The following is a 26,934-nucleotide window of genomic DNA, read 5'->3' as shown; positions in this document are numbered from 1 at the left end:
CTCTTCTGCGCTTTGTCCCTCCCTGCTGAACAACAGTGCCAGCTGTGGTGCCACCGCTGTGGCTGCTGCTGTTTTCCCCTGATAGGCCATTCCCCCCCAACAGTATCCAAAACTGTATACTTGTTACAGAGGGGGATAGCCACAGGGGATTCCTGCACTGACTGCCTGCCCCTTCTAGCAGTCACCCATCTATCTGCCTGCACCTTGGGTGTAACCACTTCTCTAAAACTCCTGTCTGTGACGCTTTCTGCCACCTGCATGCTCCTAAGTGCATCCAGTTGCTGCTCCAACTGATCCATGCGGTCTGTGAGGAGCTGCAACTGGGTACACTTCCTGCAGATGCAGTCGTCCGGAATGCTGGAAGCGTCACGGACTTCCCACATCTCACAGGTGAAGCACTTCACCCCTCTGACTGACATTTCTATTACTAATTAATAAATTAATTTAAAATAAATAAATGCTTATTAAATCCTTACTAAATTATGATACACTTAACTATATGGTCCCTAGTGCTAGATTTCTACAATAAATACTAAATGCTATCGAAACACAGTAATCTCCTCCCTCTGGTTTAGTAACTCTACTTATTAATTAGTTAATTAGTGTTTTAATCAATTTTTATCAGTTTTATTTTCAAATTCGGTACAGATTCCCTACCAGCCAATCAGGTCACATCAGGCTTCTCCCCCATGCCCCACTCTCTCCCTGGCTTCTCCCCTGTGCCCCGCTCTCTCCCCCATGCCCCGCTCTCTCCGCAGCTTCTCCACCACGCCCCGCTCTCTCTCCGGCTTCTCCCCTGTCCCCCGCTCTCTCCCCGGCTTCTCCCCCATGCATTGCTCTCTCCCCGGCTTCTCCCCCATGCCCCACTCTCTCCCTGGCTTCTCCCCCGTGCCCCGCTCTCTCCCCCATGCCCCGCTCTCTCCCCAGCTTCTCCCCCACACCCCACTCTCTCCCTGCTTCCCCGTTGCGCTCTCTCCTACGTTATGCGATGACATCACCTGGCATCACCAGCCCTGGCAATTTACGTGATGACGTCATGAACGCATGTGCCAACAGGTCCTGGCAATGTGGAACGCAGGGCACACGCAGACAGCAGGAGCCTGTTTATACATGTGCACTGGTTAGTGCAGTCGGATGACGTCCCCACCGGCTGCATTGTCAAGAATTACTTTGTTTTCATAATCTCTTTTATTATCCTCGTATACACTTCATCAATCACACCTGCATCCTTTAGCAGAGTTTTTAATCTTTGACAAGAAGGATGAGCAAATTGTCTGTGTAACTTTCAGACAATTTGCTTTTTTTCTCTTTGATTCTTATCACCTGTTACTATTGATACTTCTCTAACAGTCTGACTAGAAACGTCAGGTTTTGTTAAGGTATACAATAATGTCCTGACTAGGTAAACTGCAAAATCACTGACTTTCCAAAAACAATTGCCTTATCATGCTCGATATCAAGTTTCAGTCATGCCTTTTTCATTGAAGGTTAACTCAACAGTAAAGGAATCTCACTAGGGACTACATCAGTACTGATAAATGGCTTACCCCAACTATTTTACATGGGATTATTATGCTCTTCAGTGACTTCAATGTGTTATCATCACCAAACTTAAAGCCGGTACTTTTATACTCCTTAACTTTGTGTTGATCATCACTACTGAGTGGTTACAATGTTATTCTGTATTCATTCAGTTCCACATACTGTCGATGTGCAAGCACTATCTAATACAGCACAGTTGAATGAATCTGCAACTTACACGTTCATCACATGACTAAAATTCCTTGTGACTAGTACAATTTATTCAGATTCATCATTTTCTTTCTCTTCTGTCTCAGAATTCTCTGTGTCATGTGTTATTTTGACGACTGTTCCTTTCTGCTTTGGGCAGTTCATTGCATAATGATACTTTGAGTCACATCTGAAGCATCTATTAACTGTTCCTTGGGCATTCCTGGGATTCATTCGCCTTTGATTGCTGTTCCAATTCTGTCTTTCACTGTAATATTCAGACCTGTTAAAGGTGTGTTCATCCTCATTCCTCCTGTCTTTAACTCTTCCATTGTACTTTGTCCTGCTTCTAGTATCTGGACCATTTTAAAATCCAGTAATCATTGAGTCCTCCATTCTTTGTGTCATTGCAGAGTGCCCAGTTTGTTCTACCAGGGCTGCAGGAAATGACTGTTTCCCCATGAATTTATTTAAGGCTGCAGACATTAGATCTAATAGGGAGTCTTTTTCCAAGAACTGAACCTCAGTTAGAACCAGGATCCAGTCCAAATGCGACACCCTGGCACAATCTAGCAATTTAAAAGCTAGCACTGAACTAGGAATCTCCAAATTGAATTTCCTCAATCCTTTATGCAGTCTGTTAAAGTCCATGATATATTCCTCCATTGAATAACCAACTGTTTTCTGAAGTCTATCAAAATCTGATCCTGCCTCATGCGTATTCAATAGGTCATCTTTCTTGTAAATCTCATCCAAGAATTCTAACAGAAGATCCAACCTTTCATCAGTACCCAACTGACGAGCATCCAGTTCAGAAAACACTTTTGGTAGTTGACAACGCCAAGGTCAGACCTTGTTTCCTCTTTGGTAGAAATGTAACTTGTGACCACATATCCATTTCATTCTTCCACTGGTCATATGGTTCAGACTCAGAGAAAGTTGGAGGGTAATCATACCCTGACAATTTACACTTGCTTTCTGCCATATTTTCTACAATAGCCTGTGCTATTTTAATTTTCGATGTAAAAAAAAAAGTTTCCTATTTTTCAACCTTCAGCTTTAGGCAACCATCCTCTGTTACCATGTTACACTCCAGAAAGCTTGTTATGGAAGGATAATGCTGGAGCCTATATTTACTCAGTTTCACATTTATTGTATAGAGTAAAAGAATTACAAATGTGTAGCTTGTCACTCAAAACCTTTACCAGTCTCAGTAAGTGTCTGCTTATAAGTGCTCATGTAAGACCCCAATTAACATTCGTGCCACACAAGTGCCAGGCATCTGCCATCTCCAACAAGAGAGAATCTGACCATCTCCCCTTGACATTCAATGGCATTACCATCACTGAATCCCTCACTATCAACATCCTAGGGGCGGCACAGTGGCGCAGCGGTTAGCACCGCAGCCTCACCGCTCCAGCGACCCGGGTTCAATTCCGGGTACTGCCTGTGTGGAGTTTGCAAGTTCTCCCTGTGTCTACGTGGGTTTCCTCCGGGTGCTCCGGTTTCCTCCCACATGCCAAAGACTTGCAGGTTGATAGGTAAATTGGCCATTATAAATTACCCCTAGGATAGGTAGGTGGTAGGGAAATATAGGGACAGGTGAGGATGTGGTAGGAATATGGAATTAGTATAGGATTAGTATAAATGGGTGGTTGATGGTCGGCACAGACTCGGTGGGCCGAAGGGCCTGTTTCAGTGCTGTATCTCGAAAAAAAAAGAAACTGAATTGGAGTAGCCGTATAAATACCATGGCTACAAGAACAGGTCAGAGGCTAGGAATCCTGCGGCGATTAACTCACCTCCTGACTCCCCAAAGCCTGTCCACCATCTGCAAGGCACAAGTCAGGAGTGTGATGGAATACTCTCCACTTGTCTGGATGGGTGCAGCTCCAACAACACTCAAGAAGCTCGACACCATCCAGGACAAAGCAGCCCGCTTGATTGGCACCCCATCTACAAACATTCAGTCCCTCCACCACCGACGCACAGTGGCAGCAGTGTGTACCATCTACAAGATGCACTGCAGCAATGCACCAAGGCTCCTTAGACAGCACCTTCCAAACCCGTGACCTCTACCAACTAGAAGGACAAGGGCAGCCAATGCATGGGAACACCACCACCTGCAAGTTCCCCTCCAAGTCACACAGCATCCTGACTTGGAACTATATCGCTATTCCTTCACTGTCGCTGGGTCAAAATCCTGGAACTCCCTTCCTAACACCACTGTGGGTATACCTACCCCACATGGACTGCAGCGGTTCAAGAAGGCAGCTCACCACCACCTTCTCAAGGGCAATTAAGGATGGGCAATAAATGCTGGCCTGGCCAGCGATGCCCACATCTCAAGAATGAATAAAAGAAACGCACCCCATCTGCATATAATTAAGCAATTGATACACAATTAACAGATTAACAGGTAGGTGGGATTGAGGGATATGAGAAGAAGATGGGTAGGCGGGGTTGAGAAAGAAAATCTTTCAAATCCTGCATTTCCATAGCGCCTTTCATGATCTCAGGCTGTCTCAAAGTACTTCGTAGCCAGTGAAACACCTTTGAAGTGTAGTCACTATTGTAAAGTAGAAACACAGCAGCAATATTTGCAATCATAAAGTTCAGATAATCTGTTTTAGTGATTTTGATTGTGGGAAAAATATTGACCAGGACACTGTGGAGAACTCTCCAACTCTTCCCGTAATGTCCTTGGGATCTTTTACCTGAGAGGACAGATTGGGATAGAAACAGAAAATACTGGAAATACTCAGCAGGTCGGGCAGCATCTGTGGAGAGAGAAACAGAGTTAATGTTTCATCAGAAGTGCATTAGAGACACTGGAGCCTCGGCTTGATGTCTCACCTGATAGATGTGATTGGTTGACCCATGATTGGGTTTATATTTTTCCTATTATATATTCACTGTTATTATTGAATGGTTGTTCTCTCATTGATCTCCGTGATGACCTGTTGTCGTATTAAACAGGTGAAGAAGCTACGACTGTTCAATGGAGATCGAGAGCGATTGTGCGAGGCTGACCTATTCATGCTGCTGCTGGTGGAGGTCCCCAGGTTGGTGAGGAGTGTCGAGGTCACAACCTGAGGGGTGGAGTGGATGGTAACCATATTGGGGCCCCACACCCTCCCTGTCCCCTCCCTCTCCACAGGGCACATCTGCCTATAGGGTCCCTCCCTTTCTGGGGTCCCTGCTCCCCGGGGTCCCTCCCATTCCCCACCTTCTCCCTCTCTGGACCCTTGCCATCCCTGAGCCTTCCTTGACCTTCCCTGACCATCCCCCAACAACTCCTGCACCCAAGGGTCTGTCGCCCTTCCAGGGCCCTGTCCCCTTCCTTGGGCCTCTCCCGCTCACTGGGCACTTTCCCCTTTGGTGCTCCCTCCCACTCTCCCTCTGCCTCCCCCTCTTCCCTGGGGCCACCTCTGGTTTCACCCTGCCGTCTTTCCATCATCTATCTGCAGCTGGCAGTGGGACCAGGCCTTCACTCACTGACTCAGGGAAAGGGCAATGTGTCCTTTAAATCCTGTACTGTGGTCCCTTTGAGCATAAGAACTAGGAGCAGGAGGAGGCCACTCGGCCCCTCGAGCCTGCTCCGCCATTCAATAAGATCATGGCTGATCTTCCACCTTAACTTGGCTACGATGGATTGGGAAACGTTACTTAAAGGGATGACAGTGGAAAGGCAATGGCAAACATTCAAAGGGTCTATGAATGAACTGCAACAATTGTTTATTCCTGTCTGGCGCAAAAGTAAAATGGGAAAGGTCGCCAAACCATGGTTTACAAGGGAAATTAGAGATCGCATTAGATCCAAGGAAGAAGAATTAAATTTGCCAGGAAAAACAACAGACCTGAGGATTGGGAGCAGTTTAGAATTCAGCAAAGGAGGACCAAGGGATTAAGAAGGGGAAAATAGAGTACGAGAGTAAGCTTGCGGGGAACATAAAAACTGACTGTAAAAGTTTCTATCGGTATGTGAAGAGAAAAAGATTGGTGAAGACAAATGTAGGTCTCTTACAGTCAGAAACTGGGGAATTTATTATGGAGAACAAAGAAATGGCTGACCAACTAAATGCATACTTTGGTTCTGTCTTCACGAAGGAGGACACAAATATCATACCAGAAATGTTGGGGAACACAGGGTTTAGTGAGATGGAGAAACTGAAGGAAATCAGTATTAGTAGAGAAATAGTGTTGGGGAAATTGATGGGATTGAAGGCCGATAAATCCCCAGGGCCTGATAATCTACATCCCAGAGTACTTAAGGAAGTGGCCCTAGAAATAATGGATACATTGGTGGTCATCTTCCAAGATTCTATAGACTCTGGAACAGTTCTTACAGATTGGAGGGTAGATAATGTAACCCCACTATTTAAAAAGGGAGGTAGAGAGAAAACAGGGAATTATAGACCAGTCAGCCTGACGTCGGTCGTGGGGAAAATTCTAGAGTCCATTATCAAAGATTTTATAGCAGAGCACTCTGAGAACAGTGGTAGAATCGGACAGAGTCAGCATGGATTTACGAAAGGAAAAATCATGCTTGATAAACCAATTAGAATTCTTCGAGGATGTAACTAGTAGAATTGATAAGTGAGAGCCAGTGGATGTGGTTTATTTGGATTTTCAGAAGACTTTCGACAAGGTCCCACATAAGAAATTAGCGTGTAAAATTAAAGCACATGGGATTGGGGGTAGTGTATTGCGATGGATAGAAAATTGGTTGGCAGACAGGAAACAAAGAGTAAGAATAAACAGCTCTTTTTCTGAATGGCAGGCAGTGACTAATGGGGTACCGCAGGGATCGGTGCTAGGACCCCAGCTATTCACAATATATATTAATGATTTGGATGAGGGAACTAAATGTAATATCTCCAAATTTGCAGATGACACAAAACTGGGTGGGAGGGTGAGTTGTGAAGAGGATGCAGAGAGGCTTCAAGGTGATTTGGACAAGTTGAGTGAGTGGGCTAATGCATGGCAGATGCAGTATAATGTGGATAAATGTGAGGTTATCCACTTTGGTAGCAAAAACAGGAAGGCAGATTATTATCTGAATGGCTATAAACTGAGAGAGGGGAATATGCAGCGAGACCTGGGTGTTCTTGTACACCAGTCACTGAAGGTAAGCATGCAAGTGCAACAGGTGGTAAAAAAGGCAAATGGTATGTTGGCCTTCATAGCGAGAGGATTCGAGTACAGGAGCAGGGATGTCTTGCTGCAATTATACAGGGCCTTGGTGAGGCCACACCTGGAATATTGTGTGCAGTTTTGGTCTCCTTATCTGAGGAAGGATGTTCTTGCTATAGAGGGAGTGCAGTGAAGGTTCACCAGGCTGATTCCTGGGATGGTGGGACTGACGTATGAGGAGAGATTGAGTCGGTTAAGATTATATTCGCTGGAGTTCAGAAGGGTGAGGGGGGATCGCATAGAAACCTATAAAATTCTAACAGAACTTGACAGGGTAGATGCAGGAAGGATGTTCCCAATGGTGGGGGAGTCCAGGACCCGGGGTCATAGTCTAACGATATGGGGTAAATCTTTCAGGACTGAGATGAGGAGAAATTTCTTCACCCAGAGAGTGGTGAGCCTGTAGAATTCTGTACCACAGAAAGCAGTTGAGGCCAAAATATTATATGTTTTCAAGAAGGAGTTAGGTATAGCTCTCGGGGTGAAAGGGATCAAATGGGGGGAAAGCGGGAACTGAGTACTGAGTTGGATGATCAGCCATGATCATATTGAATGGTGGAGCAGGTTCGAAGGGCCGAATGGCCTACTCCTGCTTCTATTTTCTCTGTTTCTATGTTTCTAACTCCACCTTCCTGCACTGTCCCCACATCCCTTAGTACCCAAAAATCTTTCAACCTGAGTCTTGAATATAATCAATGACTGGGGTAAACAATTCCAAAGATTTACAACCCTCTGAGTGAAGAAATTTCTCCTCATCTCAGTCCTAAATGATTGTTCCCTTATCCTGAGAAAGTGTCCCCGTGTTTGATATTCCCCAGCCAGGGGGAAAAACCACTCAGTGTCAAGTCTCTTCCGAATCTTGTATGTTTCAATGAGATCACCTCATTCTTATAAACCCTCGGGAATATCTGTCTAGTCTATATTTTGTGCTGTGTCCCTTTGACCCACTGCTGTTTGACCTCATAACCCTTTGCATACTGCTGACTCTCTGACCCTTTGCTTTGTTTGAACCTCTCTGAACTCTGACCTTCTCTCTCAGTTACACGGAGCAGCTGGAGAATATGATCCTGAAGGAGGAGTTCAGCCCTCGGCTGGCAGGCCTGAGGCTTGGGATACAGACCATGACTGAGGCAGCTCGAGGTGAGTGAATATGATGCTTGATCCATTGAGTCTGCAGCACAGAAAGATGCCATTCAGCATAGCAGGTCGGTGCCAGTGTTTCTGCTCCACAAAAGCCTCCTCCCACCACTCTTCATCTCACCCGATCACCATCTCCTTCTGTTCCTTTCTCCCTCATGTGTTTATCCAGCTTCCCCTTAAATATATCGATACTATTCACCCCATCACTCCCTGTGGTAGTGAGTTCCACATTCTCACCACTCTCTGGGTAAAGACCTTTCTCCTGAATTCCCCATTGGATTTAATAGGGACTATCTTATATTGCTGGCCTCTACTTCTGGTCCCCCCAACAAGTGGAAACACTACATCCACCCGACTATAATTTTAAAGACCTCTATCATGTCACCTCTTCGCCTTCTCTCGGGAAAAGAGCCCCAGCCTGTTCAGTCTTTCCTGATAAATATAATCCCTCAGTCCTAAGATCACCCTTGTGAATCTTTCTTGCACCCTCTCCCGTGCCTCTATATCCTTGCTATAAATAGAGACCAGAACAGTTCACAGCGCACCAAATATGGTCTAACCAAGGTTCAATACAAGTTTAACATAACTTCTTTGTTTTTCAATTCTAACTCGCTGGAAATGAACTCCAGTCTTTTGTTGGCTTATTTATGGCCTGATTAAAATGCATTGCTCAAAGTAGGAAACAATACTAAACAATAGGAGATACGTGGAAAGCAAAGGGAATGTGATTGGATTGAATGGAGGGATATCTGTGTAAGAGCAGGAGGCAGAGGTGGATGAAGTTGTGTTAGAGTCATGTGAAAAGCTCTGCTCAGTTCTGGAGACGGTGCCTCAGGAAGGATATATTGACCTTGGAGGGGTGCAGGGCAGATTCACCAGAATGTTGAAAGTTGAGGGGTGATAGATGTCAGAGGTAGTTTCTTTACTCAGAGAGTAGTAGGGGCGTGGAACGCCCTGCCTGCAACAGTAGTAGACTCGCCAACTTTAAGGGCATTTAAGTGGTCATTGGATAGACATATGGATGAAAATGGAATAGTTTAGGTCAGATGGTTTCACAGGTCGGCGCAACATCGAGGGCCAAAGGGCCTGTACTGCGCTGTAATGGTCTATGTTCTATGTAATGATACCGGGACTAAAGTGCTTAAACTATACAACCACAGAAAAGTTACAGCACAGAAAGAGGCCTTTCAGCCCATCGTGTCTGTGCCCACCCAATCTAATCCCACCTTCCAGCACCAGGTCCGTAGTCTTGCCGGTTACAGCACTTCAGGTGCATGTCCAGGTATCTTTTAAAAGAATTGAGGGTTTCTGCCTCCACCACCATTCCTGGCAGTGAATTCCAGACACTCACCACCCTCTGGGTGAAAAGGTTTATCCTCATGTCCCCTCTAAACCTTCTACCAATCACCTTAAATCTGTGTCCCCTGGTAACTGACCTCTCCACTAGGGGAAACAGGTCCTTCCTGTCTACTCTATTTAGGCCCCTCATAATTTTGTACACCTCAATTAAGTCACCACTCACCTCCTCTGTTCTGAGGAAAACAACCCTATCCAATCTTTCTTCATAGCTGCAATTTTCAAGCCCTGGCAACATTCTTGTATATCTCCTCTGTACTCTCTCCAGAGCAATTATGTGCTTCCTGTAATGTGGTGACCAGAACTGTACGCAATACTCCAGCTTTGGCCTAACCAGCATTTTATACAGTTCCAGTATTATATCCCTGCTTTTGAATTCTATACCTCGGCCAATAAAGGAAAGCATTCCATATGTCTTCTTCAATTCTCTATCTACCTGTCCTTCCACCTTCAGGAACCTGTGGATATGCACTCCAAGGTCTCTCACCTCTTCTACCCCTCTCAATATCCTCCCGTTTATTGTGTATTCCCTCACTTTGTTTGCCCTCCCCAAATGCATTACCTCACACTTCTCCGGATTGAATTCTATTTGCCACTTTTCTGCCCACTCAACCAAACCATTGATATCTTTCTGGAGTCTATGGCTATCCTCTTCACTATCAACTACACGGAGAATTTTTGTGCCATCTGCAAATTTCCCAATCATTCCTTGCACATTTAAGTCCAAATCATGAATGTATACCACAAACAGTAAGAGACCCAACACTGAGCCCTGTGGAACACCACTGGAAACAGCTGATTCCAGAAATTCGCAAAAATATCTGTCGACAATAACCCTTTGTTTCCTGTAACTGAGCCAATTTTGGGTCCAACGCACCGCATTCCCCTGACTCCCCTGGGCTTTTATTTTTTGAACAGTCTGCCGTGTCAGACTTTGCCAAATGCCTTGCTAAAATCCATGTAGACAACCTCCACTGCACTACCCTCATCAATTCTCCTTGCTGCTTCCTCAAAAAAATTCAATTAAGTTAGTAAGACATGACCGTCCCTTAACAAATCCATGCTGACCATCCCTGATTAATCTGTACTTTTCTAAGTGACAGTTTATCTGATCTCAGAATCGATTCTAATAATTTACCCACCACCGAGGTCAGACTGACCGGCCTATAATTATTGGGCCTATCCCTCGCACTCTTTTTAAACAATGGTGCAACGTTTGCAGACCTCCAATTGTCTGGTACCTCTCCTGTATCTAGTGAGGATTTGAAGATGATCCTCAGCACATCCGCTATTTCCTCCTTTGTTTCCTTTAACAACCTGGGATGCAATCCATCCGGCCCTGGTGATTTATCCAGTTTCAAGGATGTTAGACCCTCCAGTACTTCCTCTCTCATTATGCTTATTGTATCTAATATTTCACACTCCTCCTCTTTAACCACAATGTCTACATCAACCCTCTCCTTTGTGAAGATAGAGACAAAAAACCTCATTAAGAACCCAGCCCACATCTTCTGCATCCATGCATAAATTGCCTTGTAATCTCTGATAGGCCCTACCCTTTCCTTAGTTATCCTCTTTCTCTTAATGTACTGATAAAACATCTTTGGGTTTTCCTTGATTTTACCTGCCAATAATTTTTCATGTCTTCTCTTTGCTTTTCTAATTTCCTTTTTTACTTCACCCCTGTACTTTCTATACTCCTCTAGGCTTTCTAAAGTATTACATTTTTTGTGACTGTCATAAGCTTTCTTTTTCTGCTTTACCTTATCCTGTAAGCTTCTAGATAACCAGAGGGCTCTAGATTTGGCCGTACCACTCTTTTTTCTTTGTGCGGACATGCCGACACTGTGCCTGTAGAATCTCGCTTTTGTTTGTCACTGATTTTCCTTCACGTAGCTGTATCCAGTCCACTTTTGCCAGGTCATCTCTCAGCTTCATAAAATTTGCCTTCCCCCAATTTAGAACTTTTACTCCTGTTTTATCTTTGTCTTTTTCCATAATAATGCTAAAACTAACTGTATTATGGTCACTATCTCCAAAATGATCACCCACTGCTACTTCATCCACTTGCCCAGCTTCATTTCCAAAGACTAAATCTAAAATTGCGTCCCCTCTTGTTGGGCTTGTTACGTGCTGGCTAAGAAAGTTCTCTTGAATGCAGTTGAAGAATTTTGTGCCCTCTGTGCCTTTCACACTGTTTGTATCCCAGCTGATATTCCAGTAGTTGAAATCCCCTACAATTATTGCCCTATAGTTTTTGCACTCTGATATTTGCCAACATATTTGTTCTTCTATCTCCCTCTCACTATTTGGGGGTCTATAGTACACTCCTAGTAGTGTAGCTGCCCCTTTTTTATTTCTGATTTCGACCCACATGGCCTCATTTGATGATTCATTTAATGTATCATCCCTCCTCACAGCTGTAATTGATTCTTTAACCAATAATGCTACACCCGTCCCCCACTTTTTGAATCTCCCTCTCTGTCCTGCCTGAAAATTCTATAGCCAGGGATGTTAAGCTGCCATTTTTGCCCTTCTTTAAGCCAGGTTTCCGTTATAGCAATCATATTGTGTTGCCACATGTCTATCAATGTGCATGAATCGCAGAAAACTAGTTTGCAGGTACAGCAGCTAATAAGGAAGGCAAATGGAATTTTGGCATTTATTGCTAAAGGAATAGAATATAAAAATAGGGAAGTGTTGCTGCAACTGTACCAGGCATTAGTGAGACCGCATCTGGATTACTGTGTACAGTTTTGGTCCCCTTACTTGAGGAGGGATGTAGTTGCATTGGAGGCAGTTCAGAGGAGGTTCACTAGATTGATTCCAGAGATGAGGGGCTTGTCTTATGAAGAGAGATTGAGCAGTTTAGGCCTTTACTCGCTAGAGTTTAGAAGAATGAGAGGTATATAAGATGATTAAAGGGATCGACAAAGTAGACATAGAGAGGATGTTTCCTCTTGTGGGGCAATCTAGAACGAGAGGTCATAGTTTTAGGATAAGGGGTAGCAGATTTAAAACAGAGATGAGGAGAAATTACTTCTCTCAATGGGTCGTGAGTCTGTGGAATTCACTACCCCAGAGTGTGGTGGATGTCAGGACATTGAGTAAATTTAAGGAGGAGATAGACAGATTTTTAATTAGTAATGGGTTGAAGGGTTATGGAGAACGGGCAGGAAAGTGGGGTTGAGGCCGAGATGAGATCAGCCATGATCATATTGAATGGTGGAGCAGGCTCGAGGGGCTGAATTGCCTACTCTTGCTCCTAGTTCTTCTCCGTGCCCTCAGCTCATCGGCTTTATTTACTATACTCCTTGCATTTAAATAAATACTTTCTGACACTGCCAAATTCCTGTGCTGCACACTTTTTTTTACCTTTGCTTATTCCGTCTTTCAGAGTCACTTGCTAATTTTCTGCCTCCCATTCCCTGCCCTGAAATTGTCCTTTCTGAAACTGCCTTCAGGTCCCATCCCCCAGCCAATCTAGTTTAAACCATCCCCAACAGCACTAGCAAACCTTCCTGCATGGATATTTGTCCCAGACCTGTTCAAGTGTAGACCGTCCGGCTTGTACAGGTCCCACTTTCCGCAGAAATCTGAAGCCCTCCCTCCGGCACCATCTCTCAAGTCACGCATTCATCTGGTATATTCTCCAATTTCCAGACTCACTAACACGTGGCCTTGGGAGTAATCCAGAGATTATTACCTTTGAGGTTCTGATTGCTAATCTCTTTCCTAACTCCCTAAACTCAGCCTGCAGGACCTCATCCCTCTTCCTACATCATTGGTACCAATATGGGCCATAACCTCTGGCTGTGCACCCTCGCCCTCCAGAACGCCCTGTAGCTGCTCGGTGATATCCATGACCCTTGCACTAGGGAGGCAACATACCATCCTGGAATCATGTGTCTGCAACCACGGAAATGGCTGTCTGTTCCCCTAACTATAGAATCCCCTACCACTATTGCTCTCCTGTCCTTTCTCCTCCCTCCCTGCAGAGCTGAGCCACCCATGGTTCTCTGGTCATGACTCTCACTGCACTCTCCAGAGGAACCCTCTCTCCCATCGGTACTCAGAACTGAATGCTGGTTAGAAAGTGGGATGTCCTCCGGGGACTCCTGCACTACCTGCCTTCTTGTTCTTGTCTGTGTGGCAGCCACCCAGTCCCTATCTGCCTGTGCTCTCTAAAGTTGCAGGTGACCACCTCCTGAAACATTCTGTCCATGTATCTCTCATCCTCGTGAATGCACCTCAGCAATACCAGCTGCTCCTTGAGTTCCAAGATTCGGTGGCACTTTCTGCACCTGTGGTTGTTCAGGACATGGGCGGGGTCCGGGAGTCCCCACATGGCACACGATGTGCATTTGAGGGGTTTGAGCAGCCCTCCCATACCTCGAATTATTTATTTACTGCACTAAAATTGGAAGTTAAGTAAACACAATAAAATGGTTATAAATAGAATGAGCAAACGAGTAACTATCAATCAACTACCGGTATTTCAGCTTCTACTTAGTAGATAGACTTAAATGTCAGATAAAAAATAAAAATCAGCAGAAAGAAAAAGGTAAGAAAATACCCACCAGATACTCACCGATTAGCTCTCTTGTGCCTCACTGCTCTCTCTCCCCTCTCATGCTGCTGTAGCACCGAAGTCTCACCCAGTCAATCATCTACCTGCTTCCCTGTGATGTCACACCTCGATTTTCCTTTCCGAACGCCGGCAGACTGACGGCAGCAGCAGCAATAGCAACTAACCCCACTCCCCTCTGTTCCCCGGTGAACTCTCCTGTTCTCTCTCAATTAAATTAAATTGATTTTTATTCATTAATTTATAGTTTCCCTCCTTACTGAACTCCCTCACTTACCAAACTTCCTTCTTCACACTCAGTGCACTCAAGCAGCACTCAGAGACCCGTGAATTTCTGTTCTCTGAAAACAAAGACAAGTCAGCTTTGCTAGAGATCAGACACCAGTTTAAGCTAGTGACCTAATTAACCAGCTACAGCTACTCTGAGAGCTTGTATACCCCTGTTTAAAACTGGAAGGAACTTAACTTGCCTCTTAACTTTAGTTAGGCCACACTTAGAATATTGCGTGCAATTCTGGTCGCCACACTACCAGAAGGACGTGGAGGCTTTGGAGAGGGTACAGAGGAGGTTTATCAGGATGTTGCCTGGTCTGGAGGGCATTAGCTATGAGGAGAGGTTGGATAAACTTGGATTGTTTTCACTGGAACGACGGAGGTGGAGGGGCGACATGATAGAGGTTTACAAAGTTATAAGCGGCATGGACAGAGTCGATAGTCAGAAGCTTTTTCCCATAGTGGAAGAGTCAGTTACTTGGGGACATAGGTTTAAGGTGAGAGGGGCAAAGTTTAGAGGGGATGTGCGAGGCAAGTTCTTTACACAGAGGGTGGTGAGTGCCTGGAACTTGTTGCCAGGGGAGGTGGTGGAAGCAGGTACGATAGTGACGTTTAAGAGGCATCTTGACAAATACATGAATAGGAAGGGAATAGAGGGATACGGACTCCGGAAGTGCAGAAGGTTTTAGTTTAGGCAGGCATCAAGATCGGCGCAGGCTTAGAGGGCCGAATGGCCTGTTCCTGTGCTGTCCTGTTCTTTGTTCTTTGTTAACCTAAACAGTAATTTTAGTTAATTGCTGAATTTAAACAAAAAACTAGACTAGAGAGATCAACCCTTAAAATGCCATTACCAACTAAACTCCCTTATTCACACTCGGTAAATTATGAGGGCAGGTTGCCCAGACTAGGGTTGTATTCCCTTGAATATAGAAAATTAAGGGTTGATTTTATTGAGGTCTTGAAGATCATTAAAGGATTTGATCGGGTCGATAGAGAAAACTTATTACCTCTGGTGGGAGGAGTCAAGAACAAGGGGGCAGAACCTTAAAATTAGAGCCAGGCCATTTAGGGGTGATGTCAAGAAACATTTCTTCACACAAAGGGGAGTGGAAATCTGGAACTCTCTTTCTCAACAAAACTGTCGAGACTGGGGGACAACTAAGGTTTCAGGACTGAGATTGATAGATTTTTTAAGGCTGAAGGGAAGTCATGGATATGGAGCAACATTCAAGTACGGAATCACAGAATTATTACAGTACAGAAGGAGGCCATTTGGCCCATCGTATCCACACTGGCTCTCTGAAAGAGCAATTCCCTCAGTTCCATTCCCCCACCTTCTCCCCATAACCCTGCACATTCTTCCTTTTCATATAACTGTCTAATTCCCTTTTGAATGCTTCAATTGAATCTGCCTCCACCACACACTCAGGCAGCGCATTCCAGATCTTAACCACTCGCTGCGTGAAAAAGCTTTTCCTCATGTCACTTTTGCTTCTCTTACCAATTACTTTAAATCTGTGCCCTCTCGTTCTCGATCCTTTCACGAGTGGGAACAGTTTCTCTCTCTCTACTCTGTCCAGACCCCTCTTGATTTTGAATACCTCTATCAAATCACCTCTCAGCCTTCTCTGAGGAAAACAGTCCTAACTTCTCCAATCTGTCTTCATAACTGAAATTCCTCATCCCTGGAACCATTCACATGAATCTTTTCTGTTCTCTCTCCAATGCCCTCATCTTTTTCCTAAAGTGCGGTGTCCAGAACTGGACGCAATACTCCAGCTGAGGCCGAACGAGTGTGTTATACAAGTTGAACATAACTTCCTTGCTCTTGTACTCTATGCCCCTATTAATAAAGCCCAAGATACCGCATGCTTTATTGACCGCTCTCTCAACCTGTCCTGCCACCTTCAATGACGTGCACATATACACCCAAGTCCCTCTGCTCCTGCACCCCCTTTAGACTTGTACCCTTTATTTTATATTGTCTCCACTTTTTTTCTACCCGCAACCTATTTAAAAGGTACCTGGACATGCACCTGAAGTGCTGCAACCTGCAAGGCTATGGACCAGGTACTGGAAGGTGGCTTGGGCGGCTAGTTTTTCCAGCCAGCACGGACACAATGGGTTGAATGGCCTCCTTCTGTGCCAGAATTTTCTATGCTTCTATTGTTCTTAAATTAATTACTTCACATTTCTCTGCATTGAACTTCATCTGCCACCTGTCTGCCCATTCCACCAACTTGTCTGTCATTTTGAAGTTCCACACTATCCTCCTCACTGTTCACAATGCTTCCAAGTTTTGTGTCATGAATAAACTTTGAAATTGTGCCCTGTACACCAAGGTCTAGGTCATTAATATATATCAGGAAAAGCAAGGGTCCCAACACTGATCCCTGGGGAACTCCACTATAAACCTTCCTCCAGCCCGAAAAACATCCATTAACCACTACTCTTTGTTTCCTGTCACTCAGCCAATTCCCTATCCATGTTGCGACTGTCCCTTTTATTCCATGAGCTCTAACTTTGCTCACAAGACTGTTGTGTGGCACCGCATTTAATGCCATCTGGAAGTCCATGTACATAATTTTTTTTATTTGTTAGGGGGATGTGGATGTCGCTGACTAGGCCAACATTTATTGCCCATCCTTAATTGCCCTTGAGGTGGTGGTGGTGAGCTGCCTTCTTGAACCGCTGCAGTCCATGTGGGGTAGGTATACCCACAGTGCTGTTAGGAAGGGAGTTCCAGGATTTTGACCCAGCGACAGTGAAGGAACGGCGATATAGTTCCAAGTCAGGATGGTGTGTGACTTGGAGGGGAACTTGCTGGTGGTGATGTTCCCAGGAGTCTGCTTCCCTTGTCCTTCTAGTTGGTAGAGGTTGCGGGTTTGGAAGGTGCTGTCAAAGGAGCCTTGGTGCATTGCTGCAGTGCATCTTGTAGATGGTACACACTGCTGCCACTGTGCGTCGGTGGTAGAGGGACTGAATGTTTGTAGATGGGGTGCCAATCAAGTGGGCTGTTTTGTCCTGGATGGTGTCGAGCTTCTTGAGTGTTGTTGGAGCTGCACCCATCCAGGCAAGTGGAGAGTATCCCATCACACTCCTGACTTGTGCCTTGTAGATGGTTGACATAAACAGGACCGATGGGGTGAGTTACTTGCTGCAGAATTCCCAGCCTCTGACCTTCTCTTGTAGCCACAGTATTTATGTGGATGGTCCAGTTCGGTTTCTGGTCAATGGTAACCCCTAGGATGTTGATAGTGGGGGATTCAGTGATGGTAATGCCATTGAATGTCAAGGGGAGATGGGTAGATTTTCTCTTGTGGCAGATGGTCATTGCCTGGCACTTGTGTGGCCCAAACAACAGCATTGCCCTTATCAACCCTCTCTGTTACCTCTTCAAAAAACTCCAGCAAGGTAGTTAAACCTAATTTTCCCTTACAAATCCATGCTGGCTTTGCTTAATTAACTGATATTTGTCCAGTTGCCTATTAAATTTGTCCCGAATTATTGTTTCTAGAAGTTTCCCCATCGCTGAAGTTAAACTGACTGGCCTGTAGTTGCTGGGCTTATTTATTTATTTAGAGATACAGCACTGAAACAGGCCCTTTGGCCCACCGAGTCTGTGCCGACCAAGAACCACCCATTTATATTAACCCTACAGTAATCCCATATTCCCTACCACCTACCTACACTAGGGGCAATTTATAATGGCCAATTTACCTATCACCTGCAAGTCTTAGGTGGTGGGAGGAAACCGGAGCACCCGGCAAAAACCCACGCGGTCACAGGGAGAACTTGGAAACTCCGCACAGGCAGTACCCAGAATTGAACCCAGGTCCCTGGAGCTGTGAGGCTGCGGTGCTAACCACTGCGCCACTTTTTACACCCATTTTTGAACAAGGGTTTTACAATTGCAATTCACCAGTCCTCTGGCACCCCTCCTGAGCCTGAGGAATGCTCGAAAATTATGGCCAGTTCCTCTGCAATTTCCACTCTCACCTCCCACGGTATCTTCATCCAGTCCTGGGTGCTTCAGCAACTTTAATTATAGACAGTCTATCTAATACTTCTTCCTTATCAATTTTAAATCATTCTAGTGTATTAATTACCTCCTCTTTCACTGTGGCCATTGTTGCATCTTCTTCCTCGGTAAAGACAGATGCAAAGTATTCATTTAATACCTCAGCTATTCCCCATGTGTAAATCCCCTTTCTGGTCCCTAATCAGCCCCACTCCTCCTTTTACCACCCTTTTACAATTTATATGCCAATAGAAGACTTTGGATTTCCTTTTATGTTAGCTGCCAGCTTCTTTTCATGCTCTCTCTTTGCTTCTCTTATTTGCTTTTTCACTTCCCCTCGGGACCTTCTATATTCAGCCTGGTTCTCAATAGTATGTTCTACCTGGCATTCGTCATTAGCACATTTTTTCTTCTTTATCTTAATCTCTACCTCTTTTGTCATCCAGGGAGCTCTGGATTTGTTGACACTACTTTTCCCCTTAGAGGGAACATACTGTGACTGTGCCCGAACTATCGCTTCTTTGAAGGTAGTCCATTGTTCAACTACCAGTTTTCCTGCTGACCTTTGACGCCAATTTATTCGGTCCAGATCAGTTCTTACCCCATTGAAGTGGCCTTCCCCCAGTTAATTATTCTTATTCCAGGTTGTTCTTTGTCCTTTTCCAAAACCAACCTAAACCCCTAAATGTTCTCCTACTGATATTTGATTTGAAAGTCAACATGGATTTACAAAAGGGAAATCATGCTTGACAAATCTACTGGATTTTTTTGAGGATGTAACTAGTAGAATAGATCAGGGAGAATCAGTGGATGTGGTTTATTTGGACTTTCAGAAGGCTTTCGATAAGGTCCCACATAAGAGATGAATGTGTAAAATTAAAGCACATGGGATTGGGGGTAAGGTACTGACATGGATAGAGAACTGGTTGGCAGACAGGAAACAAAGAGTAGGAATAAACGGGTCTTTTTCCAAGTGGCAGGCAGTGACTAGTGGGTACCGTAGGGATCAGTGCTAGGACCCCAGCTATTCACAATATATATTCATGATATAGATGAGGGAATTAAATGTAATATATCCAAGTTTGTAGATGACACAAAGCTGGGTGGGAGTGTGAGCTGTGACGAGGATGCAGAGAAGTTCCAGTGTAATTTGGACAGGTTGAGTGAGTGGCAAATACATGGCAGATGCAGTATAATGTGGATAAATGTGAGGTTATCCACTTTGGTGGCAAAAACAGAAAGGCAGATGTGAATGGCGATAGATTGGGAAAGGGGGAGGTGCAGCGAGACCGGAGTGTCCTTGTGAACCAGTCACTGAAAGTAAGCATGCAGGTACAGCAGGCAGTTAAGAAGGCAAATGGTATGTCGGCCTTCATAGCGAAAGGATTCAAGTTCAGGAGCAGGGATGTCTTGCTGCAATTATACAAGGCCTTGGTGAGACCACATCTGGAATATTGTGTACAGTTATGGTCCCCTTATCTGAGGAAGGATGTTCTTGCTATGGAGGGAGTGCAGCGAAGGTTCACCAGACTGATTCCTGGGATGGCAGCTCTGACGTATGAAGAGAGATTGGGTCGATTAGGCTTGTATTTGCTGGCGTTTAGAAGAATGAGAGGGGATTTCAATAGAAACCTACAAAATTCTAACAGGACTGGACAGACTAGATGCAGGAAGGATGTTCCCAATGGCGGGCGAGTCCAGGACCAGGGGTCACAATCTGAGGATAAGGGGTAAGCCATTTAGGACTGAGATGAGGAGGGATTTCTTCACTCAGAGAGTGGGGAACCTGTGGAATTCTCTACCACAGAAAGCAGTTGAGGCCAAATCATTAAATATATTCAAGAAAGAGTTAGATATAGTTCTTAGGGCTAAAGGAATCAAGGGATATGGGGAAAAAACGGGAACAGGGTACTGAGTTTGGACGATCAGCCATGATCGTATTGAATGGCGATGCAGGCTCGAAGGGCCGAATGGCCTACTCCTGCTCCTATTTTCTATGATCCACTTGGCCCACCTCATTCCCAAAAACCAGGTGTTGCAGTGCCTCCTTTAAGTGTCTGCGAATCGAGGAGCTTTGGTTCAGAGTCAGTGAGCTGGAGGTCGAGCTACAGACACTGCGATGCATCAGGGAGGGGGAAAGTTACGTGAACAGTTTGTTCCAGATTGCAGTCACACCCCATAGGATAGGGTCTTCTGATTTGGTCAGGGACAGGAGGGTGTGACTGTGAGTGAGGCAGGTAAGGGTATTGAGAAGGTAGAAGTGGAGGTACCTCAGCCCTTGCAATTGTCCAACAGATGTGAGATTCTTTCAACTTGTATGAACGAGAGCGAGGGCTGCAGGATGGATGAGCAAACTGACCATGGCACCACGGTACAGGAAGCCATTCAAGCAGGGGGTGGTGCAGTGGTTAGCACTGCAACCTCACAGCTCCAGGGACCCGGGTTCAATTCTGGGTACTGCCTGTGCAGAGTTTGCAAGTTCTCCCTGTGTCTGCGTGGGTTTTCGCCGGGTGCTCCGGTTTCCTCCCACCGCCAAAGACTTGCAGGTGATAGGTAAATTGGCCATTGTAAATTGCCCCTTGTGTTGGTAGGTGGTAGAGAATATGGGATTACTGTAGGGTTAGTATAAATGGGTGGTTCTTGGTCAGCACAGATTCGGTGGGCTGAAGGGCCTGTTTCAGTGCTGTATCTCTAAATAAAAATAAAATAAAATAGGAATGCAGTGGTAGTTCAGGATGTTATAGTCAGGTAGATAGACACTGTTCTCTGCAGCCAAGAGCAAGAGTCTAGAAAGCTGTGTTGCCTGCCCAGTGCCAGGTTTGGGACATCTGCCTGGGGCTGGAGAGGAACTTGCAGTGGGAGGGGGAGGATCCAATTGTCATGGTCCACGTGGGTACCAACGACATAGATAGGACTAGAAATAGGTTCTGCATAGAAAGTATGAGCAACTAGGGGCTAAATTAAAAAGCAGAACCTCAAAGATGATAATCTCTGCATTATTACTTGAGCCACGAGCAAATTGATTTCGGGTAAATAAGATTAGACAGTTAAATGTGTAGCTCAAAAGATTGGTGTGGAAGAAATAGGTTTTGATTCATGGGGCACTGGCACCAGTACTGAGGAAAGTGGGAGCTGTACCATTGGGACAGTCTTCTCCTGAACCATGCTGGGACCAGTGTTCTGGCGAGTTGTATACCTAAGACATAGAGAGGGCTTTAGACTAAATTGTGGGAGTGAGGAATCAAGTGAGGGAATATGTGATAATTTAAACAGAGAGGAGAAGGCAAGCGAGCAAGTTAGCAATCTATTCGAATAATTAAAGTTCCCCATTATAACTATAATTCTTGCATCTCTCTGTATTTTCCTTGCAAATTTGTTCCTCTTCATCCTTTCCACTAGTTGGTGGCCTGTAGACTACATCGAACAATGTAATTGTGCCTTTTTTGTTCTTTAGCTGTAGCTCAATAGATTCTGTCCTTGACTCCTCTGGGACATCCTCTCTCCAGCACTGCAATGTTCTCCTTAATCAATACAGCCACACCTCCCCCTGTTTTCCCTTTTCTCTCTTTCCTTAACATCTTGTATCCAAGAATATTTAACACCCAGTCCTGTCCTTCTTTGAGCCAAGTATCTGTTGCAGCCACAACATTATATTTGCATGTGGCTATCGATGCCTGGAACTCACTAATCTTATTAACCACACTCTGTGCATTCACATACATGCACTTTAACTCTGAGTTAGACTTTATTACTCCACCCCCCCCCCCCCCCCCACTCACTCTGACCCCACATAATAACTTCCTATTCCCTACTCTAGTACTATCTATCTCTCCCAGCATTCTATGCACCTTGGTATTCCTCTCTGATATTTCCTCCTGGTTCCCACACCCCTGCCAAGTTAGTTTAAACCCTCCCCAAATAGCACTAGCAAATCGCCCCACAAGGAACTCCGTCCCAGCTCTGTTCAGGTGCAACCTGTGTGGCCTATGCAGTTCTCACCTTCTCCAGAACTGGTCCTAGTGTCCCAGGAATCTAAAGTCCTCTCTCCTGCACCATCTTTTCAGCCACGCATTCATTTTCTTTATCATCCTATTTCTATACTCACTTGCTTGTGGCACTGGGAGTAATCTAGAGATTACTACTTTTGAGGTCCTGCTTGCTAATTTCTCACCTAGCTCCCTAAATTCTGACTGCAGGACCACATCCCTCTTTCGACCGATGTCGTTGGTTCCGATGTGGACCAGGACCTGTTGAACAATTACTTTGTCCCAGTATTTACAGTTGAAAAGGAGGATAACTTGCCGGAAGTCCCGAAAAAATAAATAGCCAATAGGGGCGAGGGACTTAATACAATTAATGTAAGTAAATCATCAGTAACAAGGAAATTAAGGGAACTAAAGAGAGAGAAATCCCCAGAACCTAACGGTTTTCATCCGAGGGTGTTAAAGGAAGTGCAGGGATCCCCTGTGGCCGTTCCCCTCAATAATACGTATACTGTTTTGGATACGGTTTGGGGGGACGACCTACCAGAGGAAAGCCACAGTGGCCAGGTCTCTGGCACTGAGCCTGGCTCTGTGGCTCAGAAGGGAAGGGGGGAGAATAGGAGAGCGATAGTGATAGGAGATTCAATGGTTAGAGGAACAGACAGGAGATTCTGTGGTCGCGAACGAGACTCCCGGATGGTATGTTGCCTCCCGGGTGCCAGGGTCAGGGATGTCTCGGATCGAGTCTATAGGATTCTTAAGGGGGAGGGGGAGCAGCCAGAGGTCGTGGTACATATTGGTACCAATGACATAGCTAGGAAAAGGGACGAGGACCTGAACAGCGAATATAGGGAGTTCGGTTGGAAGCTGAAAGGCAGGACGAGCAGAATAGTAATCTCAGGATTGTTACCGGTGCCACATGCTAGTGAGGTTAGAAACAGGGAGCGAGTGCAGCTGAACATGTGGCGACAGAGCTGGTGTAGGAGGGAGGGCTTCAGATATGTGGATCATTGGGATACCTTCTGGGGAAGGTGGGACCTGTACAAGAAGGACGGGTTGCATCTGAACTGGAGGGGCACCAATATCCTGGGTGGGAGGTTTGCTAGAGCTCTTCGGGAGGGTTTAAACTAGTTTGGCAGGGGGATGGGAACCGGAGCCACGGATCAGTGGATGGGGTAGCTGTTGAACAGGCAGATACAGAGTGCAGAGAGTCTGTGAGGAAGGTTAGTCAGTTGACAGGGCAAAGTTGCAGCCAGTATGATGGGTTGAAGTGTGTCTATTTTAACGCAAGAAGTGTCAGGAATAAGGGTGATGAACTTAGAGCATGGATCAGTACTTGGAGCTACGATGTTGTGGCCATTACGGAGACTTGGATATCACAGGGGCAGGAATGGATGTTGGATGTTCCGGGGTTTAGATGTTTCAAAAGGAACAGGGAGGGAGGTAAAAGAGGTGGGGGAGTGGCATTGCTAATCAGGGATAGTATCACAGCTGCAGAAAGGGAGGTCGTCGAGGAGGGTTTGTCTACTGAGTCATTATGGGTGGAAGTCAGAAACAGAAAAGGGGCAGTCACTTTATTGGGAGTTTTCTATAGAGCCCCCAACAGCAACAGAGACACGGAGGAACAGATTGGGAGGCAGATTTTGGAAAGGTAACAGAGTTGTTGTCATGGGTGACTTCAACTTCCCTAATATTGATTGGAACCTCCTTAGCGCAAATAGTTTGGATGGAGCAGTTTTTGTCAGGTGTGTCCAGGAAGGTTTCCTGACTCAATATGTAGATAGGCCGACTAGAGGGGAGGCTATGTTGGACTTGGTGCTTGGCAACAAACCAGGCCAGGTGGCAGATCTCTCGGTGGGAGAGCATTTCGGTGATAGTGATCACAACTCCCTGACCTTTACTAATATAAAGGCAAAATACTGCGGATGCTGGAAATCTGAAATAAAAACAAGAAATGCTGGAACCACTCAGCAGGTCTGGCAGCATCTGTGAAAAGAGAAGCAGAGTTAACGTTTCGGGTCAGTGACCCTTCATCGGAACTGACAAATATTAGAAAAGTCACAGGTAATAAGCAAGTGAGGTGGGGGTGGGGCAAGAGATAACAAAGGAGGTCTAGATTGGACCAGGCCACATAGCTGACCAAAAGGTCACGGAGCAAAGGAAAACAATATGTTAATGGTGTGTTGAAAGACAAAGCATTAGTACAGATTAGGTGTTAATACACTGAATATTGAACAGCAGCAAGTGCAAACCTGAAAAAAAAAGTGGGTAAGCAAACTGAACAAACTAAGATGAAATGAAATAAATGCAAAAAAAAATTGTAAAAAATGTAAAAAAGAATGTAAAAAAAAGGAAGAAAAAAATAACTAAAAATGAAAGTAAAATGGGGGGCTGTCATGCTCTGAAATTATTGAACTCAATGTTCAGTCCGGCAGGCTGCAGTGTGTCTAATCGGTAAATGAGATGCTGTTCCTCGAGCTTGCGTTGATGTTCACTGGAACATTGCAGCAATCCCAGGACAGAGATGTGAGCATGAGAGCAGGGGGGAGTGTTGAAATGGCAAGCAACCGGAAGCTCAGGGTCCTGCTTGCGGACTAAGCGGAGATGTTCCGCAAAGCGGTCACCCAGTCTGCGCTTGGTCTCCCCAATGTAGAGGAGACCACATTATGAGCAGCGAATACAGTATACTACATTGAAAGAAGTACAAGTAAATCGCTGCTTCACCTGAAAGGAGTGTTTGGGGCCTGAGATAGTGAGGAGAGAGGAGGTAAATGGGCAGGTGTTACACCTCCTGCGATTGCAGGGGAAGGTGCCATGGGACGGGGACGAGGTGGTGGGGGTAATGGAGGAGTGGACCAGGGTGTCGCGGAGGGAACGATCCCTTCGGAATGCTGACAGGGGAAGGGAGGGGAAGATGCGACTGGAGGTGGTGGAAATGGCGGAGGATGATCCTTTGGATATGGAGGCTGATGGGGTGAAAAGTGAGGACAAGGGGAACCCTGTCACGGTTCTGGTAGTGAGGAGAAGGTGTGAGGGTAGAGGTGCGGGGAATGGGCCGGACACGGTTGGGGGGAAATCCTCGGTTGAGGATAAAGGAGGTCATATCAGAAGCACCGTCATGGAAGGTAGCATCATCAGAGCAGATGCGTCGGAGACGGAGAAACTGGGAGAATGGAATGGAGTCCTTACAGGAGGTAGGGTGTGAAGAAGTGTAGTCGAGGTAGCTGTGGGAGTCGGTGGGCTTATAATGGATATTGGTAGACAACCTATCCCCAGAGATGGAGACAGAGAAGTCGAGGAAGGGAAGGGAAGTGTCAGAGATGGACCATGTAAAGGTGAGAGAAGGGTGGAAATTGGAAGCAAAGTTGATAAAGTTTTCCAGTTAAGGGCGGGAGCAGGAAATGGCACCGATACAGTCATCAATGTACCGGAAAAAGAGTTGGGGGAGGGGGCCTGAGTAGAACTGGAGCAAAGAATGCTCGACATATCCCACAAAAAGACAGGCATAACTAGGACCCATGCGGGGACCCATAGCGACACCTTTTACTTGAAGGAAGTGCGTGGAGTTGAAGGAGAAGTTGTTCAATGTGAGAACAAGTTCAGCCAGGCGGAGGAGGGTGGTGGTGGATGGGGACTGGTTGGGCCTCTGTTCCAGGAAGAAGCGGAGAGCCCTCAAACCATCCTGGTGGGGGATGGAGGTGTAGAGAGATTGGACGTCCATAGTGAAAAGGAGGTGGTTGGGACCAGGAAACTGGAAATTGTCAAAATGACATAGGGCGTCAGAAGAGTCACGGATGTAGGTGGGAAGAGACTGGACCAGCGGAGAAAAGATAGAGTCTAGATAGGAAGAAATAAGTTCAGTGGAGCAGGAGCAGGCTGACACAATGGGTCTGCCGGGACAGTCCCGTTTGTGGATTTTGGGAAGGAGGTAGAAGTGGGCTGTCCAGGGTTGTGGGACTATGAGGTTGGAAGCTGTAGAGGGAAGATCTCCAGAGGAGATGAGGTCAGTGACAGTCCTTTGGACGGTCCCTGACCTTTACTATAGTCATGGAGAGGAACAAGAGCAGACGGGATGGGAAAATATTTAATTGGGGGAGGGGGAATTACAATGCTATTAGGCAGGAACTGGGGAGCATAAATTGGGAACAGATGTTCTCAGGGAAATGCATGACAGAAATGTGGAGGTTGTTTAGGGAGCACTTACTGCGACTGCTGGATAGGTTTTTCCCGATGAGGCAGGGAAGGGGTGGTAGGGTGAAGGAACCTTGGATGACAAGAGATGTGGAACAGCTAGTCAAGAGGAAGAAGGAAGCTTACTTAAGGCTGAGGAAGCAAGGATCAGACAGGGCTCTAGAGGGTTACAAGGTAGCCAGGAAGGAACTGAAGAATGGACTTAGGAAAGCTAGAAGGGGACATGAAAAAGTCATGGCGGGTAGGATTAAGGAAAATCCCAAGGCGTTCTACACTTATGTGAGGAACAAGAGGATGGCCAGAGTGAGGGTAGGGCCAATCAGGGATAGTGGAGGGAACTTGTGCCCGGAGTCGGAGGAGGTAGGGGAGGTCCTAAATGAATACTTTGCTTCAGTATTCACTAGTGAGAGGGACCTGGTCGTTTGTGAGGACAGCGTGGAACAGGCTGATATGCT

At 45.7% G+C, this 26,934-nt stretch overlaps 1 protein-coding gene across 1 annotated transcript in view; it reads left to right on the top strand.

Annotated features, from left to right (window-relative positions):
- LOC137371056 (FH2 domain-containing protein 1-like) overlaps nt 1-26,934 on the top strand; it is a 104,767-nt gene that overhangs the window by 49,843 nt on the left and 27,990 nt on the right. Inside the window, exons 4-5 of the mRNA XM_068032955.1 lie at nt 4,711-4,796; nt 7,967-8,067. Of these exons, the coding sequence (XP_067889056.1) occupies nt 4,711-4,796; nt 7,967-8,067 (187 nt within the window). The remainder of the gene's footprint in view (nt 1-4,710; nt 4,797-7,966; nt 8,068-26,934) is intronic.

Source organism: Heterodontus francisci, chromosome 6, assembly GCF_036365525.1.
Source record: "Heterodontus francisci isolate sHetFra1 chromosome 6, sHetFra1.hap1, whole genome shotgun sequence".
In the NCBI taxonomy this organism is placed as follows: Eukaryota; Metazoa; Chordata; class Chondrichthyes; order Heterodontiformes; family Heterodontidae; genus Heterodontus; species Heterodontus francisci.
Note: the sequence above shows the minus strand (reverse complement) of the source record. Positions and strands in the feature narration are given on the sequence as shown.